At 40.1% G+C, this 19,047-nt stretch overlaps 2 protein-coding genes and 2 long non-coding RNA genes across 4 annotated transcripts; 2 read left to right on the top strand and 2 right to left on the bottom strand.

The window, feature by feature from the left end:
- Nucleotides 1-3,754: 3,754 nt before the first annotated feature.
- Nucleotides 3,755-4,369, bottom strand: LOC131997237 (uncharacterized). Its single transcript, XR_009398143.1, has 2 exons — nt 4,157-4,369; nt 3,755-4,093 (listed from the first exon to the last, which is right to left on the bottom strand). It is a non-coding gene; the product is annotated as an uncharacterized LOC131997237 (long non-coding RNA).
- A 409-nt stretch (nt 4,370-4,778) lies between these two features.
- LOC131996822 (uncharacterized) lies at nt 4,779-5,553 on the bottom strand. The gene is made up of 2 exons (XR_009398021.1): nt 5,132-5,553; nt 4,779-5,028 (listed from the first exon to the last, which is right to left on the bottom strand). It is a non-coding gene; the product is annotated as an uncharacterized LOC131996822 (long non-coding RNA).
- A 1,024-nt stretch (nt 5,554-6,577) lies between these two features.
- LOC131996975 (uncharacterized) lies at nt 6,578-10,068 on the top strand. Its single transcript, XM_059367187.1, has 2 exons — nt 6,578-9,937; nt 10,000-10,068. The coding sequence occupies exons 1-2, from the start codon at nt 6,578-6,580 to the stop codon at nt 10,066-10,068; spliced, it is 3,429 nt and encodes a 1,142-aa protein (XP_059223170.1).
- Nucleotides 10,069-10,981: 913 nt separating this feature from the next.
- Nucleotides 10,982-12,124, top strand: LOC131996974 (uncharacterized). The gene is made up of 2 exons (XM_059367186.1): nt 10,982-11,863; nt 12,080-12,124. The coding sequence occupies exons 1-2, from the start codon at nt 10,982-10,984 to the stop codon at nt 12,122-12,124; spliced, it is 927 nt and encodes a 308-aa protein (XP_059223169.1).
- Nucleotides 12,125-19,047: the final 6,923 nt, after the last annotated feature.

The raw sequence follows: 19,047 nt of genomic DNA, 5'->3' as shown, positions 1-19,047 counted from the left end.
GAATCAATACCACTTCCTTTAATATCTGTTTTGTTGGGTACTGATGTGTAGTGGATGCCCTACAGTAAATGTTATTGCACCCTAAGACACTAGTCTGCTGATGTCAGCAAAGACTGTTTGCTGATATTAACACTAGAAAGACCAAACGGTCATTTTGAACGATTGTTACACTGAAAAAATTTAAAATATTCTTTATTCGTAAGATTTTAGCAATGAGAACGAGCCAAAGAACCAAAACCTGAAAATAAAGATAATATCTTTAAATTAAATTTCCTATTTACTATCGGACGTGAGACCATCCGTTTTTAAGTTTTGATCGCTGATACATGACTATACAATTATGATTTTTTGAAGAATTTCTTTTATACCCTCCACCATAGGATGGGGGTATATTCATTTTGTCATTCCATTTGGAACACATCGAAATATCAATTTCCGACCCTATAAAGTATATATATTTTTGATCAGCGTAAAAATCTAACATGATATAGACATGTCCGTCCGTCTGTCTGTTAAAATCACGCTACAGTCTGTAAAAATAGAGATATTGAGCTGAAACTTTGCACAGATTCTTTTTTTGTCCGTAAGCAGGTTAAGTTCGAAGATGGGCTATATCGGACTACATCTTGATATAGCCCCCATATATACCTATCCGCCGATTTAGGGTCTTAGGCCCATAAAAGCCACATTTATTATCCGATTTCGCTGAAATTTGGGACAGTGGATTTTGTTAGGCCCGTCGACAGCCATCTTCAATTTGGCTCCTATCGGTCCAGATTTGGATAAAGCTGCCATATAGATCGATCTCTCGATTAAAGGTTTGAGGCATATGAAAGGCGAATTTATTGTTCGATGTCGCCGAAATTTGGGACAGTGAGTTAAGCTAAGCCTCTAGACATACTTCTGCTATGTGGCAGAGATCAGTCCAGATTTGGATAAAGCTGCATTATAGGCCGATCTTTCGATATAACGTTTTGGGCCCATAAAAGACGTATTTATTGTACGATGTCGTCGAAATTTGGGACAGTGAGTTGTGGTAGGCGCTTCGACATTTTTCTGCAATATGACACATATCGGTTCAGATTTGGATATAGCTGCCATATAGACCGATCTCTCGATTTAAGGTTTAAGACCCCTAAAAGGCGCATTAATTGTCCGATTTCGTCGAAAGTGAGTTGTGGTAGGCCTTTCGGTGGCCCTCTTCAATTTGGCCCAGATCGGTTCAGATTTGGATATAGTTGCCATATAGACCGATCTCTCGATTTAAGGTCTTGAATCCATAAAGGCGCATTTATTGTCCGATATCGCCGAAATTTGGGTCAGTGGATTTTGTTAGGCGCTTCGACATTTTTCTGCAATATGGCACTGGACAAATTTGCATTTGTCCTTAACTTAAGCTTTAAATATTTTTGAATTTATTACCCTGAATTATAGAGTATTATTGTGAATTATCTATAACATAAGATTTGAATTGCCATTTAGTTCTAAGTTTGCTATTGAAATGTAATAGAATCTAAGTTATTGTGAATTAATTGTTTTTAAGAGTTTAGTACAAAAGGTTAGCTGTTAACTTTTTATGCCCACTCACTTCACTTACTCTACAACCGCAGTCAAGGTGAGCAACACAAGCTATTTCTCCTCTTTTTCCACAATAAACTCTAACACCATATACTCGTCATAAACCGAAATCTAACCATCTTTTTATTTCACACTTTTAATTTTGGGCTACCTCAACCTTTCACTTTACTTATTATTCCTCTGTGTACGAGGAATAATAAGTAGTAAACCCGCTTACATACAGTCCACTTGTTTCACAGAGGGAATTCCAATAGTGACGTCACAAGGCCAAAGATCGACACACCGCAGCTAATCCGCTCATTCTATTCACCCCCGCTACGTACACATAGGAAAACCCCCCAATTTTGTGCATGGTCCTTCGTACGCCGTTCACTGAGAAGACCATTGACTGAGGTAACCCCATCTCCTTACATTGCCCAACATAGTTGTCGGTAAGTGAACCTTTTTTTGGTTTTGTTCTTAAATATAAAAAAGGCTAACATACATACATAAAAATCAAGGTGACATACATAAAGATCAAAAGAGGTTAAAATTGTGAAAGATTCGAAGTGTTTATGCGAAACAAAGAAGAAGAGGTGCAATCCCTGCATGTATATTCAAAATCGTGGTAATTGAAGAAAAGACTGATCATCTCTATTAGTGTCGCAAGTGTATGTATGTATGTAAATGCCTTCTTTTAATCACAATATTCATATAAAGGTGTGCAAAGTGCAAAGTGTTCATTTGTCTGTCCAGCTTCGTTTGACATAGAGAAAAAAAAAAATTCTCTCTAGTGGTTTCGTGTGAAATCTTTTCATTTGAGTACGTTTCCAACCCTTTTTCTATTGGCAAAAATTCAAATTCAGCTCATCTAAAGACACAAAACGCAAAATTTGACAAAGTTTCATGTAACGGGTCGGAGTCCCGCAATTGTTATACATACATATCTTTGCAACAAATAGAAAGAGCTTGTGATACATAGATCGCCTATGTGCAACGTTAAAGTTCAGTAACCCTTTTTCACCGTGCAATACATAACTCACAGATTGGATTCTCTCATTCTTTTGAGCAAGAGAGAGAGAGAGAAGAAACAAGAGATTCGGAGAGAATAGTCAACAAGTGTCATATGCCAAATTTGAACGAAAGGAAAGAAGAGCGCGGACAGACAAACAGCACTTAGAAGAAGCAGAAGAGTTAGTTCATAATTTTATGTGGTGCGAAATAGAAGTTGTGCAGCCTATATGCAATAGAATACAGTCTGTATTTGAAGTACTTATGTGAACGGGAAAGAGAAGGAATGAAAAACAGAAAATTTTAAATAATTTAAAGGAGAAAAGTTTAATTTATTGCAGTCTGAATAAAGAAATTGTGAAATGATTAACAAGCGAAATTAAAGATTTGTGAATAATTGAAAAAAAGACGAAAGAAGTCTGTGTAAGCCCGACAGAAAAGTAGAAGAAGATAGAAAACGAAACCGAAAAAAATTTTTAAAGTTTTGGAAATCGATTATAATCGCCCTATCGAAAGGTAAAATCAAGTACTTTTCAATTAAAATTAAACTAGCATTCAAGAACGAAACAAACAAGGTTAAAATTATTGCACGAACGTTTTCGATATTGCACTTCCCTCATATCACAGCGTTGTTTGGTTGCAATTGCACAGTTCCCTATTATTTATAAGGTGGTTTATTCTTGGCACCTTTGTGATTTTGAGAGAAAGAGAAGTATTGCACTAGAACTGGGCCTTTTCAAATTCACAGCACTGTTACAAGTCATTGCCTCAACCTGTTATTATTGCACTCATTTTGTTTTCTCCACTATTCGTTTATTTTTGCACTCCCTTTCGTTGTCCATGTAAATTATCTGTAAAGATCACTAGCCAATCCATCAAACATCGAACAAAAGGAGGGAAACACAAACATACCTACGGAGACCTGTCACTTCAAAAATATAACGAAGGCGAAATCAAGACAGAGCACATACCGATTAAAAGACAAGAAAAAAAGGGAAGAAGATAACATTTTGAGATAATACACTTTTCCACAGTTCTATTTCCACATCATTTAAAATCAATCAGAAAGGATAAAAGTTGAAACAATTATTATGTTCATTACAAGTGAACATTATTGCACAATGTCATGAAAAATATTGCACTTTTCCCTAATTTCCTTATATAATTTGTATAATATTGCACTGTGTACAGAGAAATTATTTATTGCACATTAAAAGCCTTAAAGACCGTAAAGAATATTGCACACACAGACACAGATGTATTGCACTTATTTCAGCTAAAAATTACTGCCCATAATTTTAATTAATTAAATATCGAGCTTATTGCACGGATTGATAATATCGTACGATATTAAAATATCGCATTATTGCACTAAATTGAAAAAATTGTACTACGTTCTAAACATATTGCACAAATTTTTTAACACGAACACACCGGTTATTGCGTTGGTTGGACCTGCAGTCCAGAAAGAAGAATAATTGCACATATCCCAACAACAATTTGAAGATTAGTGCCAACTTCCCACCTGTTGGGTTTTTTATGAAATGTTACAACGGCTTTCGTATTATATTACCAATCACAGACTTACTTAAATAGTAGAATCACCACTGTGCTTATTATTATAGCAGCGCCTTTGTAGCAATAGACAATCATAATTACCGAATTCCAATTATATTGCAATTATATTAACTAAGGCACAGTAGCCTTGTGGCCTTGTTATTGCACTGCTCCCGGCTTTTTTTTTGATAAATTTCTTGTTGCACATTTTATATTTATATATTTGAAAATTTGCCCATCTATTAAGCATAGACAAAGAAAAGAAGAATAAACCAAGCTTTGGTTGTCCGGAATAAGAATAACGAAAACAAAACAAAAACACACTTACGTACATACGTACATACGCACATACGTACAGACAAGGGAGGCCATCAACCAACTCTGGTTTTCATTGATTTGGTTACGTATGACAGAACGCATGGTACAGTAAGATAGGGTAAAGGGAGAAAATACTGCACTAATCTTCAAACTAACATAGATATGTATATGCACTGGAAAATCTAATGAATTTATATAATAAATATTTGGTTTATTGCATCGATTGATGAACATTGCACTTGCCACAAGTCGTAACACTATTACATTTAAATTGCACTTGCCCCTGACGTTTTTAATTGCACGAGTCCCAGGTTGTCATAGTATGAAAAAAGAAATTTTTAAATACTTAAAGCCATTTGATCGTACTGTTTATTGATTTGAGTCCACTTTTGAACTTCGAATTATCGGAAGGACTCTGCCACAGAGACTAAATTTGCGTAACACACCATACATTATTACAGTTGGTTGGAAGTATTGCACCTGTTTAAATCACGGCACGGCAGTCACATTAGCTTATTGGTGGCACATTTACATCGTTTTGTTCACAGTTCAGGCTGTATAAGGTGTTTGATTATCGTCCGCTAACTATTGAAAAGAATAGGCACAAAGACGAACAAAGACGAATCAGGACAAAATACACATATGTACATACGTACATAGCAGGCATAGCATACACATATGTATATACGTAGATGCACTTCCTCGTTGTTTTGCTTATTACATTGGGTCATTGACTAGATGAAGAATCATCCACCAAGCATTCAGTGGTGCCAGATGAATTGATTTTTAAATATTTCTGGGATTGTGGTTTTATTTCCATTCGTTTACACACAACTGGTATTTAAGGGACAAGACTGTTTACGTGCTTGTTTCCCATTGTTGCTTATAAATTGTACAAGTCCCAATTTGTATTTACGTAACGAAAAAGACGAAATTTTCAAAACACTGTCGTCGTATTCATTCAGTCGTTTAAAGCCACTGGGTTGTGTAGAATATATTGCACTTGTTTTCATGTCAGAAACTGCTAAAACTAAACCTACCTAATATCACATTAACGTTCCATTGCTATTGCATGTAATTAAAAGTAATTGCACTTGCTCCATATTGCAACGTCACGAATCTCAGTAAAATTATTATTTGAACATTGCTATAATTAATTTTTTAACACTACGCTGTTCTCTCACACTCATTAATATTGCACCCAGTTTATTGTGTTTGATCATTCGCTATTCTTATTGCGAATGGATAGGAGGAAGTTCAAGACAAGATAAGAAAACTTACGCATGTACATGCGTACAGGTCAAGCATATAATTCGTAAACACTTTTCCTCTTCGTTTTGTCTATGTTCCACTGCCTTGGGGTCATTGACTAGATAAAAGACTCAATCACATATATAGTGTTGCCGGATTTGGGGATTTTTGATTAGTTGCGGGATTGTGACTTTCAGTGCATATTGCCGAAACGCGACACCCTATTTCACTTATCTCTGCTACACCCCAGACACATTGAATTCTTACAACATTTCTGGTGTGAACTAGTTTTGCAGATTGGATTTGTTGAATACGTTGAACTTTTTTTTTTTTAAGGGCTTGTGTTCTTGTGAGAGAATTCACACGAATTACATTGCCGAAACCGCAATTTGGGTTTGTTAGTCAAGCTCTTTTGAATTCGAATGCCTTTCGACAGTATATCGCTTTTTACCGCTATGGTTATGCTCATCTCGTACGTTTAAATCTCCCGCTTACGATCTAAAGGATTATTTGGATTTTCCTGAAATCTCGAGTTTATTATTAAGTCTAAGAGGGCAGCTCCTTTTAGACGACCGCGTAGTTCTGAATTAGAAGGCTATATTTCGGCATTGATTGCATACCCCGCTACCTTACTAATTCAGAATTTTGTTGATTCTCTCAGACGCTGAAGCAACGATTTGGTTGTTTATTGTAGCTTACGCTTGCATTTACTCGAACCTCAAATCCAAATCGTTTCTCTCTCTCTCTGTTTCTCTACAAAGAGAGTTCAACCGAAACAATACCAAATAATTTTTAGACTTACTGAGAACATAGCCAACTCTGCGCTTCTCTCCCTTTCGATCCAGTTTTCTTCTCTCGCTCTATTGTACGGGACCGATTTAAGATGAGCTTGGAAAACGCAGCCTCAGATTTAGCATCCCTACCTTCGGGATCTAATAATCTTACAAGCTCGTCTTCCTCAGTGAGAAATTCACCAAGTCAGGACAAGTTTCTGTTTGACTGTGACCATTTGATCAACTTTTGCACTCAGTTTGAACAGAGTGATATTCAAGATCAAACGGATTCGGTATTGGAGGTGAAGTTGGAGGACTTGGAGAATAGGTGGCAACGGCTTCAAGCTACCTATGAAGGTCTCATGCTAGCTCCAAGTAACACCAATACCAAGGACTTTAGGGCGAACGCGAGGATAAATTTCAACGCCAGCTCCGAAGCTTATTACACAGCTAGATCGCAGATTCTCGACATTCTGAGAATCTCGGGGGGAAATGCTCGCCAAAACGCGAGGCACAGCCTTATTCCGGCTTATATTCCCCAACCCTCGGCTAACCATCCTTCTCAAGAGATTGGTAGTGGCTACATCAAGGTCCCTCCCTGTGATACTGAGGTATTTAAAGGAGGCTACGAGGAATGGCCGTCATTCCGTGACATGTTCACGGCGGTTTACGCAAACCATCCGAAATTGACTCGAGCTCAAAAGTTATATCATCTGCGAAATAAGACTAAGGGGGCAGCCGGCGCCATAGTCAAAAGATACACTCTCTGTGATGAGAATTTTGAGCTCGCTTGGAGTGCCCTCAAGGCTCGGTATGAAAATAAGCGAGTCTTAGTAGATAATCAGTTGAAAATCCTCTTCAACATCCCAACGGCCTCTGTGGAGAATAGTGAAGCAATTCACAGGATTCAATCCACAGTTAACGATTGTCTCTGCACTCTAAGAACTCTTGACGTCAATGTGGAAAGCTGGGATCCAATCTTGTTATACTTGGTATCAACCAAGTTGCCAGATGAGACACTGGCTCTCTGGGAACAATCACTCACATCTCACCGTGAACTTCCCACTTGGAACCAGCTAGACGAGTTTCTCATTAGCCGATACGAGATCGTAGAACGTCTCTCAAGCATGAAGGCCACAAAAACTAGAAGTTCGCTCCCATCTCAAAACAGTGGTAAGATCCAAACTTATCACTCGCAAGAAAAGCTCAGTTCTTCTTGCCCCCTATGCAGTTCCGATCACTCGATAAGAAGTTGTGGCCAGTTTCGCAAATATACTGCACAGCAACGCATAGATTTTGCGTTTAAACACAAATTATGCATTAATTGCTTATCCTCGTCTCATCTCAAGACAAATTGCAAAAGTACAAACACTTGCATCGTTTGTCACAAGCCACATCATACCCTTCTTCACCTTAAAGGTAAACCTGAGGGAAAATCTGAGGATCAAGTACCTCATACCAGTCATAACGACAACAAAGTTCCGATCCAATCATCTGATCCAAGCCCAAAGGCTTCATCTCATATTGAAGCGCCCTCAACTTCAGGGGCAAGACGCCCCTCTCATGTTCAGGCCAATTTCTCGGCCAACAATGAAATGATTTTGCTACGAACAGCTCTGGTTCGCATTGAACATCATGGGGAGCTGTTTACTCTAAGAGCCCTCATTGATCCTGGTTCTCAACGAACATTCATTACTCAAAGAATGCAGAAGCGCTTGCAACTTCCCACTACTAAAGCGCACTTTGAGATTTTTGGAATTGGCGAACAAACTCAAACGTCGGAAAAGGAATGCCAACTCGTCATTGTTGCCGAGAAGTACGATGTCCGCTTTACTGTCTCGGCAATAGTTTTGCCTAAAGTGACAAAATGGCTCCCTTCAGTCTCATTCGAGATTTCAAATCCCTCAGACTTGGAGGAGCTTGACTTAGCCGATCCAAACTTTAATAAATCCGCTCAAATTGACCTAATTTTAGGCAATGATTCTGAACGATTCATAAATATTGATGGAATCAGGAAGAATATATGTGGCGATACCTCAGCATACAATACAGTTTTTGGCTGGGTATTGAGCGGTCCAATGCAAACTGACAGAATTTTCTCATTTTCCACGAACGTGGTTGAATCCGAGGATGTAAAAATAAGCGAACTTCTGAGAAAATTCTGGGAGCAAGAAGAGATACCCATGGCTTCCCCTCTGTGTGAGGAAGATCAGTTTTGCGAGGAGTTCTACTCGAAAACTACCTCCAGATCCCCGGATGGTAGATACGTCGTGAGACTGCCTTTCAAAGCAGAATTCTCCGACTCCCTATCTCTTGGCTCATCTCGTTTTCTCGCTCTGGCTCAATATAATCGAATGGAGTCAAAGCTCTCCGATGATCCCGAGCTAAATACCGAATATAATTCAGTTTTGAATGAGTACATCTCTCTCGGTCATGCTGAAGAGACCTCATCCCAAGAAATAAACTCCGGTGGAAAATACAATTCGTTCTATCTCCCCCACCATGCAGTCGTCCGTCCAGAGCATAAGTCCACTAAAGTCAGAATCGTCTTTAACGCGTCTCGTAAGAGCAAATCGGGCCAGTCTTTAAATGATGTGCTCCATACTGGGCCTACGCTCCAGACTGATTTGACATCAGTACTTCTCAATTGGCGAAAGTATAGATATGTTTTCTGCGGGGACATTCAAAAGATGTATAGGCAGATATGGCTACACCCTATCGACAGAGCTTATCAGCGTATACTTTTCCGGCCAGATCCCAAGGGACCGGTAAAAGATTTTGAGTTAAAAACGGTTACCTTTGGCCTGAACTGTGCGCCGTTTTTAGCAATTCGCACGCTCCTACAACTCGCCTCGGATTCTGAAAGTGAATTTCCCGATGTTGCAGAAACATTGAGAAAAGAGACATATGTCGACGACATTTTGTCCGGAGGCTTCTCTATAGAGGACACTATTCGAGCACAAGAGAACTTAAGCTCAGTCCTTAAGCATGCAGGGTTTCCTCTTGTCAAAATGACTGCAAACAACCCCAAATTGCTTGCTCATCTCCCACAAGAGAGTCTATATGACTCCGAGTTCTTGCGCTTTAACGAGTCGAGCACTGCCAAGACACTTGGCATCAAATGGAATGCGCTAACTGATTCCTTCAGTTACACTCTCGGCGCCATTCCGACGGACCAACCCATTAGTAAACGCAAGGTACTTTCAGCCGTTGCTCAATTATTTGATCCTGCAGGTTGGGTTGCTCCTGTAGTAATTAGATCGAAGATATTGATGCAACAACTTTGGCTCGAAGGTCTTGATTGGGATGATGAACTCAGCCCAGAGACTTTGCTGAAGTGGAACGCTCTGGTATCCGATTTGAAGCACATCGGGTCAATTTCTATTCCTAGATGGCTGCAGTACCATCCCTCCGATATAGTTGAAATACACGGATTCTCTGACGCGTCTCAAGCGGCAATGTGTGCATGCGTTTATATCCGGTGCCAGACTCTGAAATATGTTGTCTTCTCTAACTTGCTCGTTGCGAAAAGCAAGGTAGCACCACTAAAACCCGTCTGCCTGCCTCGATTGGAGCTCAATGGGGCATTTCTGCTCGCTAAGCTCGTCAACTTCGTACTATGTACTTTTGATTTGAATATCAGTGGCATAACTCTTTGGACGGACTCTTCAATAGTACTTGGTTGGTTGACAAAGCCACCATGGACCTGGGAGACATACGTGGCAAATCGAACGTCGAAGATACACGATCTCTTACCCGGGGGGACATGGCGACATGTCCCTACTCACGACAATCCAGCTGACCTCGGAACGAGAGGCTGCAGGCCACAGGATCTCATCGGCAATTCGTTGTGGTTTAATGGCCCAACTTGGCTAACGAACCCACCATCAGAATGGCCCAACCGAAATCCGTTGGTCTCTCCGGAAATAGGGAGGCGGCAGAATATTCAGGTCATGCATGGAACTATCGAGGACTCTGACATCTTGATAAGGTTTTCTTCCTATACCCGTGCCTTGAGAGTGATCTCTTTTGTATTTCGTTTTTACCATAACTGCCTGAGTAGATATAGGGGTACCGCGAGGAATTCCTCCCCCATCCTCACCCAAGATGAAGTGACTTTCACGAAAAATCGTCTCATAATGCTGGCTCAAATTAGATGGTACCCAGAGGAGTACAAGACTGTAAGTAGATCCGAGGAATTGTCTTGCAAAAGTTCACTGCAATGCTTGAACCCATTTCTGGACCGTAACAAAGTCCTACGGGTGAATGGTCGGCTGGCCGCCTCTTCCCTACCGTATAACGAGAAATTCCCAGTTATACTTCCTGGTAACTCTCGTCTCTGTCAGTTGTATTTGCTCCACTTGCATACGTTCCTGGCCCATGGAGAATGTATTTTAATGTGTCGTATGGTCCAGACAGAATTTTACATTTCTCGTCTAAAACCAAGGGTGAAAAGTATCATCCATAAATGCAAGACATGCATAATTTTCAAGAAAAGATCTTGCGCCCAGATAATGGCACCGCTCCCTCAAGATAGATGTACGATAACTCCGGCATTTCACGTCACGGGCATAGACTTTGCAGGGCCTTTTGACATTAAGAGTTCGCCACTACGCCGTTCCCCTCTCTTAAAGGGTTATGTCAGCATCTTTGTATGCTTCGCCACGAAAGCCGTACATCTGGAACCATGCTCGGAACTTTCCACGGCGGCATTTGAGGCCGCTTTTGCTCGTTTTCTTGGGAGACGAGGCCTACCTCGGAAGGTAGTTTCGGATAATGGTAGGAATTTCGTTGGTGCCAGTCGCAAGCTTCTACGGGAATTCAGGAGTTTTATCCAAGTAGTAGCAAGCGATATATCTGAGAAATACTCGACACAGGGGTTTGAATGGCAATTTATACCGCCCCATGCTCCACATATGGGTGGACTTTGGGAGGCAGCCGTTAAGAGCTTCAAACACCACTTTAAACGAGTGGCTGGAGCTCACTTGTTCACCTTCGAACAGTTTGCTACCGTTCTTGCGCGGATCGAAGGAGTCTTGAACTCACGTCCAATTTCCGCCGTCTCTGAGGACCCGAACGACCTCACAGCTTTGACTCCCGGGCACTTTTTGAAGGGTTCGCCAATCATGTCATTTCCGGAGCCGAATGCGCAAGACATATCCCTGATAAATAGATGGCTAAGGCTGAAGGCGATACATCACCAGTTCGCTACACAATGGAAGGAAGATTACCTCAAGGCTCTTCATAAACGATATAAGTGGAAGAACACTTCTCCTAATGTAAAGATCGGTGATCTTGTAGTCGTAATTGACGATTTGCTGCCCCCTAGCGACTGGCGATTGGGGAGAGTAGTTAAGACTCACGCTGGGTCCGATAGCAATACAAGAGTTGCGGAGGTGAGGATTGCCTCCGGTATCATTACTCGACCGATTGTGAAATTATGTCTCCTTCCCTTTCTGGACCAACCCCAGTAGTATATCGCTGAGATGTATTGGTATCTGGATGATCAAACCCAACTTTTACTCTAACTAATACAGAATCTTTTCTCATCTCATTTTAATTTGCCACTTCAACCTTTCAAATGCAATTCGCTAACCTCTCACCATTTTCAGATAAAACATGCCTGGTCAAGATATGTACAAATGCCATCTATGTAAGAAAAGGCACGCTCTTAGATATTGCCCAAAATTTGTCAAGATGACCGTAGAGGAAAGACGAGCGGCCGTTCGACAACACAACTATTGTCGCAATTGCTTAGCGCGAAGCCACACCATCGAAGAATGTGAATCTTCTGGAACATGTCGAAAGTGTGGATTTCAGCACCACACTATGTTGCACCCACGAAAATTCACCGTGCAACAAACGAAATCCAACACTTCGACCAGATCCATCCAGTCTCGCCTCCAAAAGCAACAGCCTGCAAGATCCATCGCTTCCACCAAGCCACCGAAAAGGTCAGCAAAGTCCCACTCTACCGCCATTCACAAATCATCTCGACATCAGCAACTCACACGCCGTACCAAACAGCAACACACCCAGCAACGCACGCATCAACGCAAGAAGCCTCAGAAGACAAAAAGAAACCACCAAAAGCCTGGTAAGAGGCAACAACAGCAACTTACAAAGAAGCAATCTTCAACCCCTCAACCAAATGTCTTAATCCTCTCGGAAGCTATAAAGTCCTTAGCGACCGTATTGTGCGCTACACCATCAAACTTTGCGTAAACGCAAGGCCGGCGCCATGGACAAATTTGCATTTGTCCTTAACTTAAGCTTTAAATATTTTTGAATTTATTACCCTGAATTATAGAGTATTATTGTGAATTATCTATAACATAAGATTTGAATTGCCATTTAGTTCTAAGTTTGCTATTGAAATGTAATAGAATCTAAGTTATTGTGAATTAATTGTTTTTAAGAGTTTAGTACAAAAGGTTAGCTGTTAACTTTTTATGCCCACTCACTTCACTTACTCTACAACCGCAGTCAAGGTGAGCAACACAAGCTATTTCTCCTCTTTTTCCACAATAAACTCTAACACCATATACTCGTCATAAACCGAAATCTAACCATCTTTTTATTTCACACTTTTAATTTTGGGCTACCTCAACCTTTCACTTTACTTATTATTCCTCTGTGTACGAGGAATAATAAGTAGTAAACCCGCTTACATACAGTCCACTTGTTTCACAGAGGGAATTCCAATAGTGACGTCACAAGGCCAAAGATCGACACACCGCAGCTAATCCGCTCATTCTATTCACCCCCGCTACGTACACATAGGAAAACCCCCCAATTTTGTGCAGGCACATATTGGTCCAGTTTTGGATAAAGCTGCCATATCGCCAGATCTGCCAGATCTTTGGCTCGAGGCTTTAAAATTAGAACAAAAATTGTTTCAATTCGGCCCGGCCGAACTTAATGCCTTTTTACTTGTTTTCTTTAACATAAACATATTTTTTTATATATATATATATTTTTAGCCGAAAATATTCAGTTTTCACAAAGTATTGGGACTATACTTAGCACGCATGTTAGAAGTCATAGGAGGATTCACTGAGAAAAATTTCAGTCAAATTGGATAAAAATTACGCCCTCCAGAGGTTCAGGAAATATAAGCCGGAGCGGTCTCCGGCTTATACTTCCTTTGGAAGGCTTATTCGCATTATACTCGCCACATCCGTTGAGTGTCATATAGACATTTTCGTTATAGTACAAAATGTCAGCTAGATCGGATAAGAATAGAGCTCTCTATATGCTCAAGAAGTATTATTGAGAGATCGGCTTATATGGGAGCTATGTTAGGTACCTATTTTGTACTCATTCGTACCTAGTTTAGTCTTACTTGAATGTCACAATTCGGATAAGAATTGCGCTCTCTAGAGGCACTACAAGTAAAAAAGCGTTAAGTTCGGCCGGGCCGACCTTTGGATACCCACTACCTCGGGTATATATGCAAACTACCTTTTGCCATCCGGTGAAAAATGCATAATTTATGCCCCCATAGCATCTTTACCGAAATATGGTTCGGTTAGCAGCAAATTCTACATGGATATTGAGAGGTCTAATAAGTATAAGTTACTGTTCAATTCTTTAGAACAAAATATTGGTCTATTTTTTAGCCAAATATAGTCCGATCTGAACCATATACGACATGGCTGTCGAAAGCCTAACATAAGTCAGTGTTTTAAATTTGAGCGAAATCGGATTATAAATGTGTCTTTTATGGGGCCAAAACTTTAAATCGAGAGATCGGTCTATGTAGCAGCTATATTCGAATCTGGACCGATCTGAGCCAAGTTGCAGAAAAATGTCGCAGAGTTTAACAAAACTCACTGTCCCAAATTTTGGCAAAATTGGATAAAAAAAGGCCTTTTACGGGCCCAAGACCTTAAAACGGAGGATCGGTCTATATGGCAGCTATATCCAAATCTGGACTCATCGAGGCCTAATTGCAGATGGATGCCGAAGGACCTAACACAACTCACTGTCCCAAATTGTGGCAAAATCGCACTATTAATGCGCCTTTTATGGGCCCAAGACCTTAAATCGGCGGGTCGCTCTATATGGCAGCTATATCCAACGCTTATTGTTGATTTGATAAAGTGGAAAGGTCTAAATGTCAACTAGAATTCTACGGTCTTTGGTTCTTGCAAGAAGTAACCCCTTCTTCCATATTGTCATCTGGGTCGTTAGTTAAGTACACAAATCTATTATATTAAAGGACAATGTTTTACCCCCTTTGGCATACCACTGAATCAATACCACTTCCTTTAATATCTGTTTTGTTGGGTACTGATGTGTAGTGGATGCCCTACAGTAAATGTTATTGCACCCTAAGACACTAGTCTGCTGATGTCAGCAAAGACTGTTTGCTGATATTAACACTAGAAAGACCAAACGGTCATTTTGAACGATTGGTCTATGTAGCAGCTATATTCGAATCTGGACCGATCTGAGCCAAGTTGCAGAAAAATGTCGCAGAGTTTAACAAAACTCACTGTCCCAAATTTTGGCAAAATTGGATAAAAAAAGGCCTTTTACGGGCCCAAGACCTTAAAACGGAGGATCGGTCTATATGGCAGCTATATCCAAATCTGGACTCATCGAGGCCTAATTGCAGATGGATGCCGAAGGACCTAACACAACTCACTGTCCCAAATTGTGGCAAAATCGCACTATTAATGCGCCTTTTATGGGCCCAAGACCTTAAATCGGCGGGTCGCTCTATATGGCAGCTATATCCAAATCTGAACCGATCTGTGCCATATTCCAGAAAGATGTAGAGAGGCCTAATTTAACTCCTTGTCCCAAAATTAGGCGATATCAGACAATAAATTCGCCTTTTATAGACCCAAAACCTTATATCGAGAGATCGGTCTATATAACAGCTATATCCAAATCTGGACCGATCTGAGCCAAATTAAAGACGAATGTTGAAGGGTCTAACAAAACTCACTGTTCCAAATTTCGGCGAAATTGGACAATAAATGTGCCTGTTATGGGCCCAAAACCTTAAATCTTGAGATCGGCCTATATGGCAGCTATATTCAAATCTGGACCGATCTGGGCTAAATTGAAGAAGGATGTCGTAGGGCCTAACATAACTCACGGTCTCAAATTTCGGCGAAAGCGGAAAATAAATGCGCCTTTTATGGGCCAAAAACCTTATACCGAGAGATCGGTCTATATGGTAGCTATATCCAAATCTGAATCGCTCTGGGCCAAATTGAAGAAGAATGTCGAAGGGCCTAACACAACTCACTGTCCCAAATTAAGGTGACATCGGACTATAAATGGCCCTTTTATAACCCCAAAACCTTAAATCTAGAGATCAGTCTATATGGCAGTTTTGATAAGGATGTCGTAGGGCCTCGCACAACTCACTGTACTAAATTTAGGCGACATCGGACAATAAATGTGCCTTTAGTTAGCCCAAAACCTTAAATCAAGAGGTCGGTGAAGAAGGATGTCGAAGGGCCTAACACAATTCGCTGACCCAAATTTTGGCAAAATCGGACAATAAATGCGTCTTTTATGGGCGAAAGACCTTAAATCTAGAGATCGGTCTATATGGTAGCTATATCTAAATCTGGACCGATCTGGCCCAAATTGAAGATAGATGTCGAAGGGCCTAACACAACTCACTGCCCCAAATTTCAGCAAAATCGGATAATAAATGTCGCTTTTATGGTCCTAAGACCTTAAATCGGCGGATCGGTCTACATGGAATCTGTGTAAAGTTTCAGCTCAATATCTCTATTTTTAAAGACTGTAGCGTGATTTCAACAGACAAACTGACAGACGGACGTACATGGCTAGATCGTCTTAGATTTTTACGCTGATCACGAATATATATACTTTAATAGGGTGGGAAATGGATATTTCGAAGTGTTGCAAACGGAATGACAAAATGAATATAACCCCATCCTTCGATGGTGTGATCAGTTTGTAACCATTTACAATCCCAACTGACCTACACTAACAAGAAGTATGCAAAATTTCAAGTGCCTAGCTTTACTCCTTCAAAAGTTAGCGTGCTTTCTGCAGACGGACAGATATGGCTAAATCGACTCTGAATGTCAAGACGATCAAGAACATATATATACATTGTTTGGTCTCTGATCAATATTTCATGTTCGTAACAAATGAATGAGAAAATTAGTATACTTCCATCCCATGGTGGAGAGGGTAATAAACAAAACAAGTAAGAACGTGCTAAGTTCGGTCAGGCCGAATCTTTTATATCCTCCACCATGGATCACATTTGTAGAGTCCATCAAGATCCTAGATCAGTTTATATGGGAACTATATCAAAACATGGACCGATATGGCGTCTAGCATTACTCCTACGAAAGGATATAGCTTCCTATTCTGGTGTTCCCCAGGGCAGCCATTTAGGTCCATTGCTGTTCGTTCTATACTTGAATGATCTTCCATCAGTTATTCAGTCTTCAAGGATTTTAATGTTCGCAGATGATGTGAAGCTGTTTTGTAATTTGGATTTTCTAGATCGGTCACTGTGCTTGCAGAGCGATCTGCATTCTCTGGTGGACTGGTGCAGTGTTAATGGCATGGCGCTTAATCTTAAAAAGTGCAAGGAGTTATCTCTTTTCAGGGCTAGACCTGTCCTACACACATTGACTCGTGCATCAATTAGGCAAAGTCGTTGTTCGGACTTTGTTATGTGTTATGAGACCAAGCGTTTATTTACAAGCTTAGTCCGGCCTACATTGGAATACGGTTGCGTAGTTTGGAACCCATTCTACAAGAGCTATTCAGATAGGATTGAATCAGTCCAAGTACAATTTCTTCTTTTTGCGCTTAGAGGCTTACCATGAAATTCGGCTGAAGTTCTTCCCCCTATGAAACCGCTTGAAGCTTATTGATTTACTAACGCTTGAAAGGAGGCGCTTGATGCTTAGGGCCGTATTTATTGTGAAATTATTGCGTAGTCAGATTGATTGCCAATTCTTAACTGACCAATTAAATTTTAACATTCCTCTCCGAAATATTCGGCATTACATTCCTCTTAGACTACCTTTAATAAGATCTGTTTATGAATTATACAATCCGCTTCGCTCTTCGTGTAATGTGTATAACAAATTGTATAGTAGTATATCCTTCACCGATCCTATTGAGGTAATAAAGAATTCTATCCTTTGTCAGTAGAAGTTGCCAGAGAAGACTGTATGCATATTTATTGTCCTTTAGACATAATGTGTATGTTGATCTAACTCTAGTGTTTAACTGGCTGTGAAATTGTTGAAGCCAGTATTTCTCTAACCCTCTACTAACCCTCCATAGTTCGGACTATGGGGTGTAGTCATACCTACGTAATGCGAGGTGGCCCCCTTGGTCGGTGGGGCGGATGTGAGTGGGAATGAACGAAAATTTAACGTCCTTTCCACAGCAATACTGAAGACGGACGGACATGGCTAGATCAACTTAAAATGTCAAGGCGATCAAGAATATATATACTTTATAGGGTTTTAGACGAATATTTCGTTGTTCTACAAACGGATTGGCGATGTTAGTATACCCCTATCCTATGGTGGAGGGTATAAAAAAGTGATACTCTATTGTCGTTAATGCCCAACTGCTACTACAACTTATCCCAAAACCCTTGAAATTTGAGCCGATGGGTAATTTGCAATATTGTTGGGCAAATAAATACAATTAAATTAAGTAAATAAAACCAATCATTCCACCTACTTCAATTTCAAGCCCAAGAGTAGCGAAAAAAAGCAACCTCATACCCATGCGGAACCCAAAAATACAAAATACATTCCGAATGTTATTGTTTCTATTCAAGACCTTCTACTTGTTCGTCGCCACTAAGTGAATGAATGAATGACACAATGCTCGTTGGTATCATTTAATTCCAAATCCATTGCGGCGGAATACTCATCAACCCTTTCTGGTTACGTTTTTGTTGCGGCTCGTTTGTTTGCATTGTACCGGAGAAACTTCAAACGTTTGCTTCCTCCATGGTTGGTAACATTACAGCAAATATTTGTGTATTAATAAAATAAAGATTTCTTTGCAGCTATTTAACCTACTGGTCTTAATGTCATTTGTTGCAAAGTACACTTTTAGTTAATCAAAAGAATGTATCGTTGGCTTGGGGGACTTTCATGGGCATTTGGGGTCTGAAAGTGAAGTGGGTGTTGGGAATAAGGATATGTTTTTAGCATAAAAGTAAATAAATATTAGCCCCTTTCTATGGCAGTATGTAATGTTAAAACACCGTAAAATATTTACAGGTTTCGAATTTGAAGGGTGGTCACCGTCACCCTTGTTTAGTGGAAGTACTACAAAGAGGGTGGTAAACTATGAAAAAGCGTATGGAAACATTCTATGACGAAAAGTTCTAAAAAAAAAAAATATTTGTTCTGGGATCCACATTGAAGCCCTTAAAAAGTACTACATCCTACTTTGAACTTCGTGGTGGGATCATTAACTGATCGTCATAAGATTTCGTATTTTCGAATATTTGCCGATTTTTGTGTGTAAACCAATGGAGAATTTTTTGAGCTGCTATCTGATTTTCACCGATTTCAGGGACGTGAGAATTATT

This window comes from Stomoxys calcitrans, chromosome 4, assembly GCF_963082655.1.
Source record: "Stomoxys calcitrans chromosome 4, idStoCalc2.1, whole genome shotgun sequence".
Taxonomy (NCBI): domain Eukaryota; kingdom Metazoa; phylum Arthropoda; class Insecta; order Diptera; family Muscidae; genus Stomoxys; species Stomoxys calcitrans.
This window is presented reverse-complemented; position numbering and strand designations above follow the sequence as displayed.

What these genes read in the sequence shown, in the direction of transcription:
- LOC131996974 (XM_059367186.1), top strand. Translation starts at nt 10,982, where the DNA reads ATGGCACCGCTCCCTCAAGATAGATGTACGATAACTCCGGCATTTCAC. An exon ending in GCAATACAAGAGTTGCGGAG is followed by an intron (nt 11,864 to 12,079) that starts GTGAGGATTGCC and finishes CACCATTTTCAG; the next exon opens with ATAAAACATGCCTGGTCAAG.
- LOC131996975 (XM_059367187.1), top strand. Translation starts at nt 6,578, where the DNA reads ATGAGCTTGGAAAACGCAGCCTCAGATTTAGCATCCCTACCTTCGGGA. An exon ending in AAGCGGCAATGTGTGCATGC is followed by an intron (nt 9,938 to 9,999) that starts GTTTATATCCGG and finishes CGTTGCGAAAAG; the next exon opens with CAAGGTAGCACCACTAAAAC.